The sequence below is a fragment of the Asterias rubens genome, chromosome 1, assembly GCF_902459465.1.
Source record: "Asterias rubens chromosome 1, eAstRub1.3, whole genome shotgun sequence".
Classification (NCBI taxonomy): Eukaryota; Metazoa; Echinodermata; class Asteroidea; order Forcipulatida; family Asteriidae; genus Asterias; species Asterias rubens.
Window position 1 is genome coordinate 19,532,334 of NC_047062.1, and position 20,528 is coordinate 19,552,861.

A 20,528-nucleotide genomic window follows, 5' to 3' on the forward strand; every position below is an offset into this window, starting at 1 on the left:
TTTGTTCAACAAAGGTTGTTTCACCTTTGTTCGTTCAATACATTTAATAATTGATTTAATTGGCAATGTCTCAGAAGATACTCAAAATAAAACCAACTGTGAATTGACTATTAGTTTTCCCTGAAAACAATAATAATTAAAGGCTACTGGAGAAAAAAACACACAACTCTTGTAAATGGTCAAACATAAATCAAAGGATACTTGACAAATTCTATACAGCTTGTCTTGATGTAGCCCAAACCAACTGCTTCATTGAAAGATGACATGTTGAAATGAAAACCACGCTCTGAAATATACAAACATAATAAATGTATGACGTCAATACTGATTAAGTTTAGGTTGATAGCTAGTTAAGTGTTGATATCTAGTTAACTGAATCACAACTTTTTGATTTGTGCAATTCATAATCATAGACGTTAAACCAATGTTGGTATGAGAGAAATTGGCTATTGCCAGCTTTGTGTTTATATCCCCTTATGGGAGTTTGACGAGTTCCCTTGATTGGAAGATCATCTAAACAAACAAACAAACAAACAAATAAACAAACAAACGTACCTTCAGCGACATCAAAACCTTGGAATTTAACCGGCTGTGCATAGTTGACTAGGGCAGAGAGGAAGGGATGAATGTTAGTAGTTGCTCCAGTGTAGCGATAGTTGGCAACCATGATGGCTTCCTCATCTTGAGATAAAGCCTCCACACCCTGCAAGAAAATTCAATCCCTGTGCTGTTAAACCGTTTTAATTGGAGACTTTTTAGACGCTCACGGCAGCAGACATAATGGTTCCTTTTTTCGGCTCTGAGCGTGCGCGCACATGCTTAGTATTGCGCGTAGATCTTACCACCAAACTACTGGCGAGAACTGTGAAAAAGGACCACCAACAGTCTCCTATTATCAATATCACACTAGAGACATTATGTCTGCATTCAATAGTATACAAATATTTTATATAACTGACATATACATGTAGATCCTTGTTATTTGATGTATTTTAAAAGTATAACATTATGAAAAAATTACACAAATTACTGACAACCACAAATCGGATCACAACCTTTTGCACAGGTGCTCCTTTGTTTTAGCAGCAGTGCGGCGGTGCTGTACTGCTCAAAAACATTGGAAACAAGGATGATCCTAACTGTTGAATGGGAAATGCTATTCCCCATGGGCGAATAGGTCTTTTTGATTGCCGGTGCGGATGGGAGTAATAGTGAATGTCACGTGAAGTAAGTTCCACTAATCAAAGGATCTGTATGTCAGTTATATAATATTTGTTGATTCACACCCTTCTTCCATGCACACAAAGTACTTTGTGTCCCAAACAGAAGATCTTCAGCAATGAAACGACTCCTGTGAAAAATATGGCGTAACTGTCTCGGTCGCTAGAATTACCACAAAGACATGTTTTTTTTCTATTCAGAGTTTAAGCTTCCTGTAATGATTTAATATGAATGGCTGTAAAACCAAATAAACTACTCAAGACAGGAATTGGCAGTTTGAAGTACAAAACCCCTTGCTGCTGTGTACGAACAAAATTACGCAAGCAGGAATCAGAAACCGACATAAAACGATTGTCCTATACCATACCAAAGTGAGCACTACTTCAAGTTCTAGTATGCTAGTAATATGAGCATTGCTGTCAGATACATGTACTGTACATAGTGGAAGCGATATCGTCATAACAGTGCAAAAACGCATATCTCAAATTTTAATTTTGGTTTTTACACATACACCAATGTGTGTTAGCACTGTATACTCAGTACTTTCCCCGAGTCCTGTGAAAAAATATCACAGGCATGTTACTCGGGTGGGATTCGAACCCACGACACTTGCAATTCAAGAGTAGTGTCTTACCAACTAGACTACCGAGGTTGCCCGGTAGCTAGAGGCAGTTCGAATCCTATGTTTTGGCAGCAGGTACAGCAACGATATAATAGATGTTAAATTTGCATCGGGGATAAAGAATATTAATTTTGGTTTTTACCCATACATCGATGTGTGTTAGCACTGTAATCTCAGTACTTGCTAAATTTGCTAAAATTTAGCACACAAACCCTCTATTAAAAAATGTTGTATCTCCGTGGACACCTAATTTGGACCACATCCAGGCTATTTTAAGCATGATATTACATTTTTACTATTTCAAAACTTGAAAGTGCTACAAGTGCTATTTTAGGAGATACAATGTTTTTGCACTGATAAGACGTTATAAAGTGTCTATCTATTACACGAAATAGCAAGGTGTCAATGAAAAAAAAATATACCATTGCTCTCTAAACTACAGATTAAAACGCAGACAGCATAGTGTATTGCACAATCAAACTGCAAAAACCAAAAATTTAAAAATCTATTAACTACAGTTGCATTACATCCCACATGAATATGATCAACAGACATTCATTTGAAACCATCTAATGTGTAACAAATGAGTTCTGCAGACGTAGGGCAAATTTTGGCGACACCAACGAGAAACATGTTCGACCTTCAGTCATTGGTCGAGTGTTTCTACAAGTTTTTCGTGAGTTTGGTTCAGTCTCGCTGATGCAGTGTCAACTGTTCAATGTAGCTACATCACAACTGGTTCTGGTTACCAACCCAATTTTGTGAAATTGTTTCGGTCAATGAATTTCTGGTCAGGGGTCGCCAAAACACATTGCTAGTTCTATGGGCCTAGTGTACCATGAAGCAGCCATTTTGTTTACTACCCATTTAAATCAGTGTAAAGGCCGTGTTGGAATTGGCGTCTACAGCTAGGGCTACAGCTAGATTTCTGCGTCATCAAGAGTTGAGGTATTGGACGCCCTTAGAAACACTCTAAACATAGCCGTAGCCGTAGCTGTAGATGCCAATTCGGATACTAAATAGAGGCTAAAGAGTAAAAACAGTCTGGCCCCCTTTCGGTAGGGACAGACTTTAGTATTCATTATTTCTACTGCAGACTAGGGAACATGGCGAAAATTGGTAGCAGCATGAGTAAGGTGTACTAGAAGCAGAAAGTTGTGACAGAAAGAGTAGGAATACTGTAACAAGTAGCATCCTGATCCTGGTCACATAAAGTGACGTGGCTGAGCGGTTAAGAGCACCAGACTCAACTGAGGTATTTCTGATCAGCAGAGTGTGGGTTCGAGTCCCGGTCGTTACACTTGTGTCTTTGAGCAAGACACTAAACCATGATTGCTTCAGCCTTCGGATAGGATGTTCAGCCGTAGGTCTGTGTGTTGTGTAACACATGTTAAAGAACCCAGTGCACTTAGTGGTGTTCCTGGCTTGATTGGCTGCGTATTGCGCCACAGCACCTTGTAAACCATTACATGGTGCTATATGTAAAAGTAGAAGGTCTCATACTTCAAATATAGTCCCACACACCTGGCAGAAAGGAAAAAAAGCTGAATGTTGAAGCCCCTTGAGCGTCACTGAGTGACGGATATAAGCGCTATATCAAAAGCCACTATTATTACATTACACAATGCCACAAAGTTACAGGAAGACATTCATAAGACATTCATAAGGCATTTTCTTACACTTGCCTGCAGGCTTTCAGAGTTGTCTGTTTTGGCATCTTTAGCCTCAACCAAGTGCACTCTGGATAGGTTCTGGGGTTAGTAGTCACATGTTAGAAAGAGGAAGAAGATGATGAGGTAGGAGGAATCAGTCACCATGGCAACAGATGCGATAAAGAGGAGCAATCAATAGAGAGGAAGACAATTTAGACGGGAGTTGAGCAGGTGGTAAAATGACGATTGGATAGAATAGAAGAAGAAGGAATGAGGGAGAAAGAAGGTGTTACGGAAGTTAGGAGAGGGACAATTTAGGGCATCAGATGTTAGTCAAATTCAAATCAGATTAATTATCAACAATCAAAAGAACAGAAAGTGGTCCACAAAAACGTCCCAAGCTAAATTTCTTAAAAAGTGAACCTCAAGTTGATTTGCTTTGAAAAAAAAAATGTTCTGTGCACATTAATTATGTGCGTCAGTTTCCTGTGCCACATTTATTTGGCTACAATATATTGATACCATTGAAAACAGTATGGTTTGGAAGTTAATTGATGTAAATTTGCAGGCTTAACACTTTTGATTTTATAATCCAATAAAAACCAAACAAGTTATATATCTATTCGAGCAAGAGAAACACATTTTATCAGTCAAGTAAGGTTTGGCAGAGACACCATGCAATTAACTCTCTCTGTGAGCTTAGGTGGTTCTGAAAAGTACCAGTGATTAACTTAATAATTTTGATCAAACATCTTCAGTAGAAGTTAATTTTGCTCTGATCCTCGTCATTCCTGCAGACAATCGGAGCACACTGATCAAAATGTTTAAGTTGGTAAACACTGGAGCCCAATATCATGGCTCCGCATACCGCCAAAATCTGCACTTACAATCACCATTCTCCGCTTACATGGCAAGCGCCCAATTTCTCTTAGCTGTGTAAGCGACGAACGCCTAGTAATGTAGAGTATGCACATGCAAAAGCAAAAAGAAATTCCCTGCTAACCCTTGCCATACACTTGCCATACACTTGCCATACACTTACCATAAGGGCGCAATTCCCTGCTTTCGTATTAGCGCCGATTCTTTGCTAACAGCAAGCAGAGCCATGAGATTGGGCCCCGTTTTTCTCAGAACCACAACAGCTCACAGAGAGAGTTAATAACGTAGTGTCTCCGCAAAAGTTTTTCACTTGATTCTATTCCAACCATGCAAAGTTTCAAACCTAACATTTTATCAGAGCAAGTAAATTACTACATGTAAGTAAACTTCTTTTTTTTCAGCAATGAAGGAAACAGGAATGAGATGCTTAGCTTGGATAGCAAACAAGAATAAACATGTTATGCAGGATTAGACTTTCATTAAGAATTGCTCTTAATGCAAACTTACTATTCAGCTTTTTCATTGTGAAAACAAAATAACATTGGTAGCTCTTCGAATAAAATCACAGTATCAAGTTAAACTTAGTCTTGTTCATCACAGATGGTTTGCCGTAGATATAGATAATTGAAAACACAAAATTTGAGACAAAACTGGTCTGAGACAAGACACGTCTTGATCTGGTAGTAGCTTCTTACCTTCTTATTACTATTCTTCATGCTTAGGGATGGCTTAAGTTTAACTGGCTCTGTAACTTCCGGCGTGCTTACCGCTACCTCCTTCTCCGCTACTGGCTTTGAAGAATCCCCCGTCGCCTTGCCGACCTCTCCGACCAGTCCTTCGATGTCTCCAGTTGAGCCGATCTTATTGGAGGACAGTGTCTTCAGCTCGGGATGGGCGTCCAATAGCTGCTGACCTATAAGACAATATGGCTCCTCTGTAAGTACTACAAAACGTACGTGCCAAATTTGAATGGACAGTGTCATATTTATGGTGTAGGATTGTGCGTTAGACGCTCGTACAGTACAGGTGTCTTAGGAAACTAGTTCCAGTCCGTTTACATTACACACAAGAGTAGTAGTGGTGACGTAGAGATGGTTACTTTGGTACACAGCATGCATGACACAGAGTGAACGTGTGCACATGACAACCAAAAAGGCACAACGACAAGGCAAGTAGCGACAGGGTGAAGCAGTGCAAGTGCGGTGAGGGTGATGGTGGTGAAAAATAATAAGAAACAAAATTATTGTAAACCTACTAAATTAAACGACTAGAGACAAAGGTATTTTTAATAAATTAATCTTGTAGAATTGGTAAGTTATTGGTAGTGTTTTCATGAAATGTGAAGAAAAAAAACATTAACATTTATTGTTTGGATGACATTTGTGTTTGTACCTGCACTACATCCTAAATCTACTATCATCACAATTCCCTTAAGAAATGTACACTTGTCTTCACGAATGGCAAATAAACCACACTATTTCTGTGAAAGCAAACTACTTTATCAAGGCTACTCATGTTGGATTTATTTTTGGTTAAAAAAAATTGAAGACTAACTGACAATATACTAGGGTTAACATGTTTTCTGTATGCAGGACCCAATTTCATAAAGCTGTTTGACAAATTTCTTTGCTAAGCACAAATTGAGTGGGACACCAGTCACAACAGTGTAAACTTAAATGTGATTTCGGCTGGTAACAGTGTTTATGTTAAGCAATACTTGTCTGTGCTTACCAATTGTTGTGCTAACAGGCTTTATGAAATTGGGCCCAGATCTTAATAGTACCACCAGCTGCTAATATATTTCTGCCAGGTATACACCAAGCTCCCTAAATACCTTGCACTCTGTTTGTAGTTAAACAACCTAGCATAAATGATACGACATGTAGCTAGATAACTGCTGGTTATAAAACTTTTAGCTTTCCAAACAAAGCAGAATTAAACCATACTCATTTGACACTTGTCCATCACTACCATCGGGTTTGGCGATAGCCAACATGGAAGAAACATTAGGTCCAATTTGGTGCTTTGTGAAATGTGTTACCATAGAAACATGCATACAGGGATGAAATCATAACAAAGTGTGCAGAGTGAGGTTTAACAGCGAGTGATGTGGGCTCTACCAAACTGTGTTCCATCCACCCGTGTTTTAGAATTAAACTGTGAGCGGACTAGGTGTTTCAGTGCTTAATGCAAAGGTGCCAAACTACTGAGACACAAAGATGAAGTTTTCACTTGGTTGAATTTTGTAATGTCAACTGGCGGCAAACAAATTCTGCTCTGAAATCTAAACAGATTATTAGTAACAGATGCAACCAAATATTGTCATCACCCAAAAAGCTAGTTTGCTCACAAATCTAAAGAAACATTCAGATCGACTGCAATATAGCATTTAAGCAAAATTAAAAAATACAAATTCCAAACTTGTCTGTTATTCATGTACAATGCTCTACTACTTATTTAATGCAACATTACTTTTTTATTTGACAGTATCTATGACACTGTTGCATATTTTCTTCGAGTTAGACTTGAACATGTTCAACATGGCTGACGATCAATTATGACGTATACAGTGCAAACAAATAGTACACAAACGCACACACGCCTATGCACCATACAGCATCACGTATTTGAAGCATATCTATATATCTACTTTACAGAAAAAGAACAGTACTTATTTTAACTAAAAGAAGAACAATTCATCGAAGATTACACAACTACAATACACCTTCTGCTATGACAGTGCACACAATTTTGTTCCAGTCAGCCATTTTCTGACAACGAACGAACGCATCAACTTATCACTTTAATTGTGATCTTTTTTTGGACTGTCTCTATGATACCAAAGGCTCACAGACAAATAGTCCTGCACTTTTTATGCCGTGAGGATCAGTGCTTATATTTTTGCTTGCAAACAGGTAGTCAGACTTAAATGTGCTGGAATAGGAAACAAGTTCCAAGACATGGGAGCTCTCTACAGTGACTGCCATTTTTAAAAATCTGATCAGATTTTAAGAGAAATTAAGGCTATCTTTAAAATTGGTGGCAGCAGTTTCGGCTTGATCATCACATGAACGAGCATTGAAACAAATAATGCCCATAGTAAAAGCCTTAGCAACAGCCACAACCAAAGATGCAGCTGCAATTTTGCAAACGGCCTCAAACTTGACTTTAGAAGTTTGTAAATGCTTAGTTTGCTATCCACTTGAAGATCAATCAGGAACATGTTTCAAGGATTAAGAACACTTAGGTACATCACTTTAGCTTCGTTACCTGCAGACATAAACTTTAAATGAACCAAAATGTCACGATACCTCTGGCAAAAGCTTAAACCACCCACCCACAAATGCTTATTGCAAACAGCTGTTTCACCCCCACTTAAAAAAAAAACGATAGAAGGAGACTGGATTGCTATAACTTCTTTACGGAGTTTCAATATGATCTATAGGAGGAGTGCAACCTGAACATAGCAATTAGATTGATGCTGTACAAGGCTGATCTCAAGACGTATAAGAAGTGATAGCATCAACGAGGAATATTAATTGACCCTTAGAAATAAGATTGGGGAAAATATGCAATGAGTTTGAGCAGCAAATTATCTTTGTCATGGCCACATAATCGTCACATTTAGATATAACCTCAAAATAGTTTTATGATTGAAGTCTTGAGATCTGTCTGATTTGAAATCCTCCAGGGTGAGGTGTTTACTACTGCACAATATTCAGTGAACAAAATAATAGATGTCATTAATTTTTCAAGTACGGTATTGACGTCTATCAATTGAGGATGAAGTTAAAAAAAGGTTTCAAGGTTTGTTTTTTACAAACTTAAAAAACAAAATTATAAATACAAGTTTTAATTTCACTATGATGACGTTTGAAGGGAACCAAAAATATTGATCACAAATTTTATATTGAGGTATTTTACTTGAATTTTGTAATAAAATAGTTGATTTGTGAAAAAATAGTTATTCATCTTTGACAAGATGACCACAATGATTTTTACTGAGACGACTGGAAGAAATAAGTTGAAACTTTCCTTTCAGAAGGTCGACATTAGATAAAGATATTTCAAAATAGAATGTCTGACGGCAAACTGAAATACCTTTTTGTTTTCAAACACAAATGTTATAATTCCCCCCCCCCCCACGAAAAGTAAAAACAGCTTTATTATTTTAGTTTGTTTTAGCCCTAGCCTAGAGTGACCTATTTTGGCCCTGTGCTAAGGAACAACCTTCAATTAAAAGAAAAGGTGAGAATGATTAACTGGCAAGACCCGACCAAAATAGCCAGAAAGAGTACCATCATCAACTGACTGTATCTCCATCTCTGTTAGTCCAAGGTGTTTCTCCGACCACCCCTCCTCAATTTTCCCACAGGAATAAAACCTCAAGAGACTCAATTAAACACCCTACTTGTCAAATCAATCTGGGTTTGTACTAAAGGGGGGTGTGTGTGGGAGTGGGTAGTGGTGGGCACAGGCAGCAAACTGGGCCGCTGACCTAGTTTAAAATCTACGAAGAGTGAATAAATTGCTTGAGGATTAAAACGTTGCTCTACAGTGTGTGTGAAGTGTACATGTATGTCAAACCAAGGAGGGAAAGGGAGGCGGGAGCAGGAGAATATCTTGAAGAGGTTACAGCCAGTGGTTGATACTGCACAGTGAAGTGCATCACTTAAAGGCAGTGGACACTATTGGTAATTACTCAAAATAATTTTTAAGCATAAAACCTTACTTGGTAACGAGTAACAGGGAGAAACGGGTCCCTCTGAAGTGGAGTAGTTCTCGAGAAAGAAGTAAGTTTCCACAAATTTGATTTTGAGACCTCAAGTTTAGAATTTGAGGTCTCGAAATCAACCATCTGAAAGCACACAACTTTGTGTGACAAGGGTGTTTTTTCTTTCATAGTTATCTCGCAGTTCCGATGACCGATCGAGCTCAAATTTTCACAGGTTTGTTGTTTTATGTATATGAAGAGATACAGCAAGTAAGACTAGTCTTTGACAATTACCAATAGTGTCCACTGGCTTTAAAATCAAGGCATGACTTCATGCTGCTTATGTGAAAGTATGCAGTACCCCGCCTGCAAACCCATCATTGCCACATTTTCTTTAATATCATATGCGAATCATGTTTGTTTATTCATTTATGCATTCATTTTTTCCATTCATTTTCTTTAGTGACAACCATGCAAACTCATGTACCCTCAAATTGCCAGATTCCTTTCAGATTTGTTTTGTTCACAAATTTCAGGCATTTAGAAAACCTCACAACATGAGTGTGTATCAGAGTTTTCCTTTTTTTCTTCAAGAAAACATAACTAAACATCAATTTTACAGACATTTTTCTCTTCTTCTTCCTCACACAGTGAAGGTGCTTCTAGACTACCAAACGAGTGCCCGATGAGGCTGTACAAGAAAATTGCACCTATAGAGAACATTGAAAGCATTGCTAATATTCACTAAGTTTCTATAACGGTATACGGGTATGCTTACCATTAACATAAGAGAAGAAAAAAAAAAAACACAAAGCAACCAAGTTTTCTAAACCATCTCTCTATATATACTCATTTACTTTTGATATTTACCGCGACACAACATTAATCAAGGAACGCGCCACACTTTTCCAAACTCTGCACTTATTTACATCTTTCTATAGAAATTCCTGTCAAACAATAAACACACATAGCACTCGAAATTGAACTCATTTACTTACTGCTGTGCACTTTCCGTGGGTCAAACTTAAAGAGTTACTAGAGCATTTGCATGTTTTACATAGTGTGGATAGGGTCGAAAAAACGCACGTGAAGAATTTCTTGTGTTTTGTTCAACACCTTGAGAAGCATGGACACAGCAACTACGCATTGGGTCTACTAGGGGCTATGTTTTAGCATTCAGCGTAACACGTACAATGTCTAAGTTCATTGCTGCTTTTTTAAAAGCAAAACCAGCTTTCAAAAAAGCAATGCTGATCAGTGCAAGATTTTTTTTAAATGTAGGCCCAAGCCAAAGCAGATATAAACAACTCATCAGCTATCAGAGCTTGAAATGAACACCACGAATGTTGAGAAAAGTTTACTTCATAAAGAGGCACAAAGAGTTTACAGCTAGTCTGTGTTTAAATGAATAGCATGAGTGAAATTGTTGTTATGACCCAAAAAGAAATAGATAAGTTTTCAATCTTTCGTTGGAATACAATATTATCAGCAAGTTAAAGAGTATAATGAATTTTAGTAAATACCATAGACATTATAGCGCAAGAAATATTTCTACTGATTTGAATTTTGCATTGAGTATGGGGGGGACAAAATAAATGATTAACTTTTATCCCCGTTATGAATGGTAGGTTTGATGATTCCTTTGCCAAATTTCTTTTACCTGTATAAAGAGGGAAAAGAACAATACCCCAAACCTCAGTTTGTGTGTTGTCACATTGTGCTTGCATGTATCTAACAATAATGTATTTAATGTGCTTCAACAAAGAGAAGTGTTTTTCAACTATGTTTAAGAAGTTTGCAGGTTTAGATTGCAGGTTAGTCTCTCAAAAAAATAAATTTAAAAAAATAAAAAATGTCACACATGTTTTGATTTTTCAGTGAAAGTTGACTCGAAGGTGAAGATAGAGAGAGATGATAGCTAAAACCGTGAGTTAATAAACCGCAACCGTGATTTGCAGAGTGAAACCAATGGAGAGAAAAAATAAATAAATAAGAAAAAGAACGAGGGATGTGAGGTAGAGATAAAAAGACAGAGTTCAGGAGAAAAAGACGGGCTGAAAAAAAAAATTTACAACTCAAAAATTATACAGTGAGAAAAAGGCCTTGAAGCACCAGGATGAATGTTTATAAATTTGAATTGAAGAAATGGAATACGAAATGAGATGGCGGCAGAAGAATACTCAAGAAAACTGGCCCACCTTTAAGCTCTTTGTCTTCCACAGCCTCTGGAAAAGTTTGTGTGGAAAAAATATTGGTACATTATTGGTCAAAAATGGCAGTTAATGGCGGCATCTAGGCAAGTTTGAATTCATAGATTATTACATTGTATGTATATAAAAAGGTAAAGTTAGCACACCTCAAAATGTAGGAGAAATCAGAGTATGTTATAAAAGTCACTAGGAAGAAAATTGTCCATTCCAGATGACGACGAAATAATGTTATTGAAGAAACTCCCTTTGAATTAAGAATACAATCAAAAATCTACAAAGCTCAGAAGTCTTCACACAAGTCACACTACAGATGGAAAGAAAAACAAGAACCACAAAAAAAAATAACAGAGAAGGAAAAAAATCAAAATACTTGCCTCATGGGTAAGTAAACTTCAAAGATGTTCAACAACAAAAAATCTCTTCTTCTTTTTTTAGCCCTGTTCCCCAATCGAACATGACAATTGTATGAGCTTAACCAACACCGAATGTATAAGTTCTCACAAAATCAAGATGAACAACCAGTTTTCCCACAAACTTATGAGACACTTAAAATGAAAAGTGCAAATCATTATGCCAATGCTTAAAGGTGCCATCCAATCCCCGAAATCCCTTAACTAGTTTCACCCAAGAAGTTCTCATACTTGATGAAAAGTTCTTGAAGGACATTTGAACGCCTCTGAATTTGTTTACATGATCAAGACTACAGGCTTGTAAAAATGCTCAACACGATTTTTGACTGATTTTACCGCATAATTTTGATTACAATTTTAAATTGCCCTTTTTTTTTTTCTTTTTTTTTAAACAATGAGTGTCTGGATCCGTAAGACATGTCCCAACATTTTTTATTGTAACACATATTTCTGTATGTTTTTTTCTTTTTGATCAGATATTAACTTCCTCAAAAGAGGTGCCTGGAAGAAGGGTGTAGAGCATTACTCCCCTTTTCCGGGCACATGAAAAAGCTCAACATTTGGATCAACATGCTCTGAAAGTCTTCAGGCAGAAAGCTGGTCAGAGCAAACTGATGGAAACGTAGAGTTGTAAGGATCATGTCATTTTACAGGCAATCTCCAAGAAGAGAACTCATTCAAGTTTTAATGTTCGCATATTTTGCTCGGGGATCGTAAGACATTGTTTGAAAAATTACTCATGCGCAACCACAATGGAATTGCACTGCAGTTGGTTGCCTCCAAATTGCCTGTAAAAATTGCCTCGTGCAACAAGGCCCTAACGCAAGCACTCGCTGAGACCTGTTTCATGTACAGGGTGTAAACCCTACTCAGATAATAATTTTCATGCAATGAACTGAATTTCTAGGGAAACGGGATGAATTGCCCCTTTAATGTGTGAACATAAAGTGCTACTAAACAACCTGAGAAGTTATTTCATTTGACATGTGACATATTTAATCCACCAGACAAAGTACCGGACATAATTGATTATGCCCAAAGAAAAAAAATACAACTGGAACTACTTTTTTTATCTCCACAGCAACTTTACATCAGCACAAAATCTCCTTGGGATGTTGAAGATTTTCACATTATTTAGTCATTACTTTTCTGCGATAGGTTTACACGAGTTGAAGTCATTTCATGTTTAAACTTCCAAGCCAGGTGTCGAAAAGCTGGTATTTTTCCTCCACAAATATGTTACAAGACCTACTCCTTTTACATAGCACCATGTAATGGTTTACAAGGTGCCTGGCGCAATATTCAGCCAATCAAACTAAGAACCCCTTCTCTTATGACCATGGAGCCCAGCCAGCAATCAAAAGTGTTTGGTTTTGTAGTAGGATGGTAACCCGGAGGGCCTAGGATTAACTTAGGATTAATCTTTGGACTTTAGGACGAGTTAAGTTCCGTATCCAACGGCGTAGGACGCATTGAACCCATCCGACTAACTCGTCCTAACTTAGGATAAATCTTAGTGTTTACATGCTACAGTGCAGGGCTGGGACTCGTCATAAGTCTTAAGATTAATCCTAAGTTAGGAAGAGTTTGGTGAAATCGGCTGCTGGACTAATAACCTTTTGGCATAGGAGAAAACCAACGCACAACTCTACTCACTGAAGGACCCCAGCCAGGAATCGAACCAGGGCCACAGTTGTGAGAAGGATGCACGCTTTATGCACTAGTCACCCATGACGAACCTCATTCAGAAAAAAACAAGCATCCTCCAATTTAAGAGTTGCAGCTTCCCCTATATTATCAACCACCACAATGTTAATAAAACCCATCGACTCCCTCGGACAAATGACACATGATCTTTCCCATACTCAGCTTCAGTGTTTTCAATGCCTAGATCGTCCAATTTGTGCTTGTGAAGGAAGTCCATTGTGATAGGTTGTCTACAAGTTTTTATTGTGTGTGGACAGCATCTGAAAACTATTCAACATTTTATTTTCATATGCCGTGTATTTGATGTCCTTACTTTTACTCAATCAAGGCCCGATACCTCACGAAGGCAATGAAGGCAATTGCCTTGGTGCCCTTAAAATGATGCAGGAGAAATTTACAATTTCAACCTGGGGTGCCCTTTATTTATCAAGGAGAAAATGTCTTCGTGCTCTTGCCCTTTCACAAACGAAGCATACTACAGGCCTGTTAATAGCAACAGAAGCAATCCCTTCATTAGTGTATATTCTGACACAGTAGAACAACTTCCACCACTGAGTGATACATGTAATAAAACAGTCCCCCACTGTTCGACAACCTCAAAAGTCATACAAGACTCACAAACTGCCAGAACAAGTAGACATGTTAAAAGAATTACTGAAGGTGATTGTAATTGAACTTAATACCATGATGTTTTTATGATACTGGTGATGACCCACAATACACCAACCACACCACATGAGAAGTCTGGTTACCAGAGAGAACAATATGGCCGACCCTCCTTCCACATTGTTGTCAATCTGCTGCTGTGTACAGTTGAATACTCACTTAATGTTACAATGGCACCATTAATCATCCAATGTTTATGTTTGTTAGAGTCACCCCCTAACACTTAAAAAAAGACGAAAAAACACCTCCCGTTCTTCTATTAACAAACCATTATTTTTATCCAAGTTACTGTTTCGCAACTTTTAAATTAATTTGTTTTACACATTGTAAATGTTTGCCTCTCCTTATACAATTTTTTCTTAAATTTGTAATAGTGTTTTTTTCTTCTTATTTTTAATCTCTGTATATTTTCCTGTAATTCGACCTCCGGTCGCCATGGGAATTTGTATTTTTAAAGAATAAACCAAGAATAAATGAATGCATTACAATGTCACTTTTTACCACCCAATGTACATGTTTGTTTTAGTCACCCCAAACACTTACACAAAGACAAAAAATACCACCTCCCATTCTTCCATTAAACCAACTACTTTAAAAAAAGAACAAATTGAGCAAAAGAAACTCAAAACATGAACAAAAAGTAAATGATTACCTTCGGGTGGTGGTTCCTCAGAGTTTTCTAAGCATACAAGTAATAAAATAGTCTTATTATAATACTCTTGTTAATGTGTTTTTTTCTGTGTTTCACACGCATTTCAAACTCAAGTAGGACAAACCGGAAACCCCACAAACCTTAAATGAAAACTACCAGAAAGTTTTAAGAGTAAAAATCCACACGGTGAATCAAACCCAAATCACTGAGAAATGATCAAGAGAACCGATAGCCAGAGGTGCAGAATTATTAAGGAAAAAAAATGTTAGTGTAGAGGAGACAAATCCAAGTTGGAACCAAACTTAACCATTCATCCAATAAGTGTATATATTTTTAAAAATAAAATCTCTGTTATGGTTAGTTGTGAGTTTAACCTGTTACTTTTCTCCCACCCTCAACTTTCCGGGTTAGGTTATTTTTGGTTTATTTTGCTTTTCTTTGAGAAACAATCTTTGATCGAAGCTTTTTAATGTGACTGAACAATGTTCAGAAAATTGTCAGAGTCAATGTCATTTGAAAAGAAAATTCAGAAATTGTTCCGATTGTAAGCAACCGTGTCAAATACCCACTTAGAGAGCTTGGCAATATCAATAAAAAATAACTTCTGGCTACTGGCTAGATTTACTCTGCTGACAATCCAGCCAGTGGCAGAGCCAAAGTCGCTCCATTTGAGGCAGCTTTACACAATCGTAATTTGTTAAGCGTATAATCGGCCAGAATTAGTAGCTCAGTCACCCACTCAAGTTCAGACACTCAAAACAGATTGACCAGAATATCAGGTGCTAGTATTCGTTCAATACCAAATCAACTTGTACCCACCTTTGTTGTTATTTACTGTTTTACTTTTCTTAGCTGGAAAATGGTAAAACATCCAAATCATTCATTTTAATGTTGATGGCACCAAAAGCAAAGTGTTCATTTAAGTTGACGGAATTCGTGATGGAACAAAAAAATGAACAGAAACTCCAATGGGGAAAAACCCAACAACTCATCAGATCATAATGCACTTGTTAAAAAATTAAAATGAAAACAAGGTCAACAGAAAAATTGTCAGATAACAAGAATCATGGAAGAGACAGTTCTCAGACGTGTAGAAGTAAACATAGAAGACAGAACAGATTCATGAAATGTAGGTATAGACGATCATGACCCCAAAAAGAAAATGACAAATATTTACAAAGGTGCTGTTCCGATGATAACCATCACAATGCCTACCATAGAGGCCCAAAACTGTGTACAAGTGTTCATACTAATTAGACTAAAATTTAAACAACAGGCACTGGCTGTTCACAGAGTGGTGATCACGTTTTGGGATAAGGGGGTAGGGGGTCATTACTTAGGACTGGAATAACAACCATTTATAGAATGATCACAAAGGTGTACTGTATTTGTACTGGACTGGCATGATATCTGACCCTTGGAAAATGTTATAGAATACAAGTGTTGACCTACATGTGCACATGTAACAGGCTTTATAACACCCCTTACCAATATTCTGCCTTTTCATTGGTTTCGAGCGCGTCACATGATATGTTTTAGTTTTACTAGACGACGGCAGTGTGATAGTGCATCGGTTTGCCGTGCGCTAGTCCGAAGACTATCACACGGCGTGCAGTAGGCCTACCCAGCCAGACGTCCGTTGCGTGTACAAGGATGACAAATGAATAGTCTGTAACCATTTCGGATAACATGACACTACATGCAGCACAGTAAAAATTTTCGCAATCTGTATTCGCGTCGTCCATGGATTGTAGCATTCAGGTCTGTAACTTAATAGTACAGTATTTAGAAATGTTTGGGTTGTTATAAAACAAATATTGACTGCTTTTACTCGTGCAATGGTTAAAACTATGACTCCCTCGGTGATCCCCGGAGCGTATTATTTTCCCTCGGCTTCGCCTCGGGAAAATAGAATGCTCCGGGGATCACCTCGGGAGTCATAGTTTTAACCATAGCACTCGAAGCAGTCAATATTTGTATTATAGTAGACTTTCCAGGCTATTTTATCACCATTCACAAAGAACCGGAAATCAGACTTCAGTAGAAAGAATATCATGACTAGTCTTGACTTGTGTATCTAATGGCCATCACCCAGTGTTGGATACCAATTTCAAAAGGTAGTGACAAAAAAAAGTGCATATTATGAGTGGAAATCTTTTAAGAAATATGTGTCAGGGGTCAGGGGCTGGGTAGGGTCAGGGTGGACTACCGGTACATGTTGTACTGAAGATTGTAGTTTACGCACCTTCGCTACTATTACCACTATCCTGGGAGTCTGAAAGATTACATGGGTATAAAATAGGAAGCCACGGTCAATGATGGAAGATACTTTGAAGAAAATTATATTAATGACGTGGTAACATTAAAACATCACAATGTCAAAGGGAGCCAATGACCTCATAATATGTTAAAAGCTTCCTGTGATGAAAGACTGTACATTGGTTGCAGTGCAGTCTATAAATCAAGGACTAGAAGTAAGTCATTAAGAAAAAACAATTACCAAAGAAAATTTGTATTACAAAATGTCCATGGATGATGTCGGATTACATGAGACTTAAAATTCCCCAAAAAATAAAAATAATTTCAATAATGGAATGGGGGAAATGAAAGAAAGAACAATTATCAGTAGAGAACAGAGTTGAGGAAACCTTTACAGACCCTTTCAGCGGCCGCCATCCCCGAGGTAAAACAATGGAAACCACTTGTGTACGGACGCGCCCTGCACAACTCTCAGCCAATGATAGGTCTGCACTGACCTTAATGAGGGCATGGTTTGGGTCTTGTGATGTCATATGCAAGGGGTCTACTTAATAAAAGTGTCAAGGCCTTCTTTTGTTCATCTTTTTGTTGGTTCTGTTTGGAAAATTTGTTAAATTTATAAATATTAAAGGAACACGTTGCCTTGGATCGGACGAGTTGGTCTATAAAAAGCGTTTGAAACCGTTTGTTATGAAATGCACATAATATGGTTAGAAAGATGTTTTAAAGTAGAATATAATGATCCAGACAAGTATCACTTAAAATTGCACGGTTTTCCATTTATGGGAGTCAAAAATTTGACTCCCATAAATGGCCGAACGTGTTAGTCGACGAGGTAAACAGAAAACCACACAATTTCAAGGCATATTTGTATAGATCATTGTATTCTACTTTTACAACATCTTTCTACCCATATGCATTTTATAACAAACGGTTACAGAACGCTTTTCAAAGACCAACTCGACTGATCCAAGGCAACATGTACCTTTAATCTGGATAGTCTTACAGGAAAAAAACATGCTTTGAAGAATGAAAATTGTTTAAAGGAACATTACAGAATTGGTTTTGCTAACAAAACAGTTGCTGGCAGTAAACACTTTATGTAATCAACCATATACATAAACTGACAAACCTGTAGAAGTTTGAGATCGATCGACCATCTGGGTACGAGAGAATAGTTAAAAACAGATTACAGAATTCTCATCAAATATGAAATTTCAGACCGAAATATTTCAAGGGATGTTTTCTATACTCATTATCATGAGACCGTGTAAGTTTGATGTAAATCTGTGATCTTCACGATTTTTGTTTCTTATCAATTCTGTAACGTTCCTTTAAGTGAAGGTATGTTGTTCAGAACCACATCCCTTCACTTAAACACTTTTCATTCTTTAAGCATGTTTTTTTCCTAAAGGACTATCCAGATTAATATTTATAAATTTAACAAGCAACAAGTATTTCACAAGAGCAGGGGACCTGTGGACACCTTTAAAAACAAATTCTTACAAAATTCTTTTACAAATCTCAGGTAGCTATTGTGTTGTCAAGGGCGTTGGTGATCACTTCTATGGTAGATAAATGTAGTTCCTACAGCCCAGTGAGTTGAAAAATAAAGATGTGTAGATTGGTCAAGAGCTGCAGTGAGATGATTTGTTTACAATTGGGAGCAAGTATTATTCTCTAACTACTCCCACAAAATGAGAGAAAAGCCACAGAAGGTAACAGATATTACCAAGCCAAAGGTTCACATACAGTATGCATGACTTTGCCATCAAGGGAGTATCTAGCACTTATTTTTCCACTCAAAAGTATTGGAAACTATTAAAAATCTAGTCACAAATAAGAGGGGAAATTGTTTTAAATAATAATTTTTTAAACTTCACTTTAACTTTGTGGGAATCGGTTGGCAGAGTCAGTTATAAGACGCATCAGAGAGAAGAACAACAGAAGTAGAAATAGCGACAATAAGCAATAACAGAAAAATTACACGATCTGATCTGTTAATACTCAGACATGGAACAGCCGCAGGGTAGCACTGATAATACGGCAGGCAACAGCCGCCTGGTACAACATCTTCATTTTCAGCACCACATTAGGTTTCAGCACCACATTAGGTTAAAGAACATCTGTACTTTACAAAGTTGTACAATGAAAAAAAGAAATAAACAAAAAACAAAAAGCCCGTCTACCCACTGTTAAACAGCACATAGTTGTTTTTTCTTTATACATGTACTTGTAGCTTTTTGTAGCTATAGAACAGCAGACTCACAAGCAAGACAAAGTACATACAATATTCCACAGAAATTAACCATCAAGTCCACAGGTGAACTTGTTTTTTGTTTTGTTTTTTCAACCCAATAATTACCAAACTTACGAACATCAAAGTATTTCAATTTTATTTATTTTTTCAAAAATGACAAATGATAAAATTACAAAAAGGGAGAAAAAAGAAATGAAACTGTAATATCATTTTTTTTCCTGCAGTCATAGCATTTTTTTCAAAGTTTTTTGTTGTTTTTTTGTTGGTTTTTTTTTGAGAAGTAGAATAAGTAAAGTCAGAGGTAGGAGAAGATATGGAGAACAAAAAAACCATCCACCCAATGTACAGGGCCTAATAAAGGCCGAAAGATGCACAACATGTTGTTTTGTAACAAATATGTACATATCCATGCAGCTATAATGAAGTGAATGAGGCACACACGAACGGTCACCGAATGATGGTTTATGATCAACTCTACAGGCCAAAAAAATAAATTAAAAAATAGAGGTCAATATGGACCACAAAAAAAAAATAGTGGACAAAATTTTAAAAAAATACATGTATGTACCAGATAACTTGGATTGTCTGCGTGTGCGCTTGTTGGCGACACTAGCAGTAGGTGGGCGAACATCATCTTCCGAATCGCTGTCTATTGAAGTGCATAAACATATAGTAGTGGTTAAAGATATCGGATTTAAAAAAAGCAAAGGTAGTAAGAAAAGGAGAAAAGGGTGTGGAGGGAAGAAAAAATTATTAAAATCCAAACAGGTTGAAATGATTGGATACGGTGTTAGCTTTGTTTGTTTTGACACAATAAATATTAAGGGCTCATTCAGACTAAGGTTACAGAGTTCATTTGGTGGATCGAGAAGAAGAAGGAACAAAATGGGGGGAGAGGGGGTATAAAAAAGGTTATTATGTAACATCTTGCATCTGTAATGAAATGGTTAGCTGATGGAGACGTGGTTAGCAACAAAGAGACAACGGGGGGAAATGGGAGGAAATATACCATGATGATGAATCTGTTCCCAATGGTAACCCATGATGACTCAAAACGATGGTAATCACTTTTAGGAAAACAAAAACAACCTGACAGCCTGGGGGGATATGTTATTTATTCCACAAATAAATAGACACCGGATTCTTGGTACATGACACCGAATCTAAATGGGATAAAAAACAACACAGTATTTCTGGTCATGAAATAACCTTCTCAGGATGTTTTGTAGCCCGCCCGAAAAACATAATCAGTTTTAATTGACTTTTGTTGAAAGAA

The 20,528-nt window shown here is 37.2% G+C and overlaps 1 protein-coding gene across 7 annotated transcripts in view; it reads right to left on the reverse strand.

Annotated features, from left to right (window-relative positions):
- LOC117288321 (1-phosphatidylinositol 4,5-bisphosphate phosphodiesterase beta-4-like) overlaps positions 1-20,528 on the reverse strand; it is a 61,835-nt gene that overhangs the window by 20,231 nt on the left and 21,076 nt on the right. For 2 of the 7 annotated variants that reach the window (XM_033769181.1, XM_033769173.1), the window contains exons 11-18: positions 19,821-19,901; positions 16,979-17,008; positions 14,734-14,760; positions 11,287-11,313; positions 5,070-5,287; positions 3,523-3,594; positions 556-703; positions 202-286 (exon numbers count right to left, since the gene is read on the reverse strand). In XM_033769181.1, coding sequence (XP_033625072.1) covers positions 202-286; positions 556-703; positions 3,523-3,594; positions 5,070-5,287; positions 11,287-11,313; positions 14,734-14,760; positions 16,979-17,008; positions 19,821-19,901 — 688 coding nt within the window. The remainder of the gene's footprint in view (positions 1-201; positions 287-555; positions 704-3,522; positions 3,595-5,069; positions 5,288-11,286; positions 11,314-14,733; positions 14,761-16,978; positions 17,009-19,820; positions 19,902-20,528) is intronic. The other 5 variants (XM_033769141.1, XM_033769134.1, XM_033769157.1 and 2 more) reach the window with 5 other exon arrangements.